The following is a 3,309-nucleotide window of genomic DNA, read 5'->3' on the forward strand; positions in this document are numbered from 1 at the left end:
AATTATGGCATGAAGAATAACAACATAAAATAATATTTTTTTTTTATAAATAGTTTTAGTCATGTCCTTTTAAGGGCAAAACAACGGTGGCACTCATTTGTGACCTCCACTTCCAACTGATTGGTCGCTGCTCTCTTCCACTTTGACCCCAATTCTTCTGTTGGGAACACTTGGCCTCTATGCAGTTAAAAAACGGCGCACAGGGTCAATTTGGTCATTTTCACTTAAACCGACGGAGAAAGTGTTCGGTATGGACGGCGCAACCCCCGACTCTAATTACGTCAACAACGAAAGTTGTAGCAAGTACAACGCCATATGCTAGCAGGACGAGGTCGGTGCAGACAACGGCACACGCACGTAATTATGGGTCGGTACCGAGGGTACTCCTGTCTTTCTGCACCACCCAATGAGAAGAAAACAATCTTGGCCTTTTTGGGTTGCGTCAGCTTGCTCAAGCAAACATGGGCCGGTGGTCTACGTATAAAAGAACCACCTGCTCCTGATGCTGTGACTGTGAGTGCTCTAAAGCTGTATTGCTATGTGTTTAGAGAGAGAGAATGGTAAGGTGATTTTACTATTTTACCCTTGGGTGTGTTATAGATGAGCCGAAATCACTTCCATTATTTCCATGGAGGATAGAACGGTTATAGGTTGGATTCAGATGAACAACGATGACTTGTTACATTTGTGATGAGTGCGCTGGGGAGAGTGAAGCAGCTCCTGAGTGCGGGTGTTCAGGTGCGCCTAGGTGGGCTGAGATATTAACTTTGGACTATAAAAAATAAGTCACCTGGGCTATATAGGTTCGTCCCTGATAATGGTGTAGCTTTGTTGTGAGTGAAAGAATCTTATAAATATTCTACTGCTGTTTGTGGAAGAAAAAAAAACAGAAGGATAGAACGGTCACCAAAATCAGCTGATTAATTAGTTTCTCTCAATTTGTAATTCCCCCAATTTGAGGGGAAAATACATTTTGTATATACAGAGGGGACAATTAAAACGATGTCGTTAGTCGTTTCTCTCTCTAAAGTTTGTTTAGTAGTGTCTACCTAACAATCTCTTCGCGGTGGCTTTGAACGGACACTTCCTGCTGACGAAATTATCGACCAGGTGGAGATACGTGCTGAGCTCGTGACACGTGGACACGTTGGTGCCGTTCACGTACGGAGAGTCCTTGCTGCTTAACCTCAGCTCCTTCCCTACTTCCGCGTACACCCACTGTGTGTCCTCCACCTTCTTCTGGAGCCAGTTCTGGATCTCCACCCTCTTGTGGGCCCCGCGGTCGCAGGCCACGTGACGCCTTTCGTTTTCGTCGATTACGAAACCGGGGACTTTAGTTATCACGTCGTCAGAGTTGACAATGCGTAACACTTTGGCTCCTTTCTTTTCCAGGTGACGCCGGAAGCTCCGGTTGCCAACACGTGGCCCGCCAAACGACATGACGGTAACGAGCGGGGACCGGTTGAACGTCGTTTTGATGTCGTAGGCTGCGAGAGTGGCAAGTGCGGCGCCGAGGCTGTGGCCAGTGATGGTCAGGCTGAGTGGCTCGTCGCCGTACGATTGAAGCAAACGTGCAATCTCTTCACGTACCATTTGTTGCAAGCTTGGCATTAAGTGGGTCCCTGAGGTGTAGAGGCTTAAGAAACCACTTTCCACCATTGGCTCGCACTCGTTTAGACATGAATTGTTATTAGTTCTAGACGGGAGGTGCGTGAGAGTAGCCCGAAGATTCTCGAGCCACTCTAAACACGTGGCGGTGCCTCGGAAGGAGATCACCACGTCGCGCCTCCCTAGCCTAGTGATTTCGTTCTTGTCCTGGCACACCGCCACGTAGCCAATCCAACTGGACTGTGTGGCGACCCAGCTGGGAGCCTTTTCGATCCACCGTGGCAGCTGGATGCCAGACGTAGCACGCAGATTTTTCGTTAGGCGGTAGCCAGTTGCCGGGAGCTCGCAGTTTTCGAACAAGGAGCTCTTGGGGTACTTGCAGGTTGCGTAGGACGGTGAATCCGGGTCAAAGTCAAACGCCTTGTATGCGGCATCGACGAACTGCCCGTACCGGAGAATCTCGCCGCGTAAGTTGTCGTCCAGTGGGTCTAGAAGGCCTTCCCAGTTCTTGACGCCTTGGTACTCTTCCCAGATTTTGCGAATTGGTTGTTTTGTGGCGGTGACAGAGGTGGTGGTTGTGATGGGGGTGATGGGCTGGGTGAGTGTTAGAGAGCTGAGGGAAACGGGGTTGAGCAGCTGCTCCCAGTTGGGTAGGTTTTGTGTGAAAGTGGCCTGATTGGGGGTTGAGGATGTTGGTGATTGAGTGAGAGTGCAGCAGCAGCTGATTATTGTCTTGAATTTTTGGGTAGGGACGATGAGTGTGGAGGGATTTGGAGTAGTTACGGGTTTGATAGAGAGCCTCATTGTGAGCTGTAGGGGGTTATGTGGGTATGTACAGATTTGGATCACTTGGGTGGCTCTCCAATGGTGAGAGAGGACACAATATCAGAAAGAGAAGAGGCTAGAGTTCTCTAACCGAGTCTCTCACTTTCTAAGTGGGGGGCTGGCAATTTGTAGTTGCATTTTGAAGGGGAGGGGGATGGGCCTTTTATAATTACAAAAAGTGGATATGGAGAGAGAGAGAGAGAGAGAGAGAGAGAGAGAGAGAGAGAGAGAGACGTGGAGGAGGGGAGAGAAGAACATATGGAAAAAATTTGAAAAACGAAAATTGGAAAAGAGGAAAGTGTTTCACACATGTACTTTAAAAGCAGAGGAGGGAAGAGAAGAGAAGGGCGGAGTGAGACTTTTGTTAAAGTCTCTCTACCTTTTGATCAGAGAGAGAGAGAGAGAGAGATGAAAAGGTCGAGACGAGAGAGGGTATATGACCTCACAATTTGGGTCGTGTATATTTGTATGGAGTAATTTTTTGGTGTGACGGTTTATTTATGTTATAATAAGTATATTTATTTACTTTAAGAATTTAACATTTATTAATATTATAATAAATAAATTAGTAACATCACATGGCGGTGTGATTGTCATACTAAAAAATTCTTATTTATATGAAATTATGACATAAATTTTAACCAATTAAATTGATGCAAATACAACAAGATAATTTGGATAGCCAATAGTTTTTTTTACTGGAAATGATATTATTGGAGAGAGAATCAAACACAAAACCTACTCATGAGTGAATTCTTTTAATCACTTTAGAAATAAACTCCTCGCCCTAAATTTTAATTGTCTATTAATAACATCAGTCCTGATCTCTTGGACTACAAGGGTCCAAGAGATTTATGGTCACTCACTGTTGGATGT

General features: G+C 45.7%; 1 protein-coding gene across 1 annotated transcript; it reads right to left on the minus strand.

Annotated features, from left to right (window-relative positions):
• Positions 1,036–2,412, minus strand: LOC18785920 (phospholipase A(1) DAD1, chloroplastic). Its single transcript, XM_007220062.2, has one exon. The coding sequence runs from the start codon at positions 2,410–2,412 to the stop codon at positions 1,036–1,038; it is 1,377 nt and encodes a 458-aa protein (XP_007220124.2).

The sequence above is a fragment of the Prunus persica genome, chromosome G2, assembly GCF_000346465.2.
Source record: "Prunus persica cultivar Lovell chromosome G2, Prunus_persica_NCBIv2, whole genome shotgun sequence".
Classification (NCBI taxonomy): domain Eukaryota; kingdom Viridiplantae; phylum Streptophyta; class Magnoliopsida; order Rosales; family Rosaceae; genus Prunus; species Prunus persica.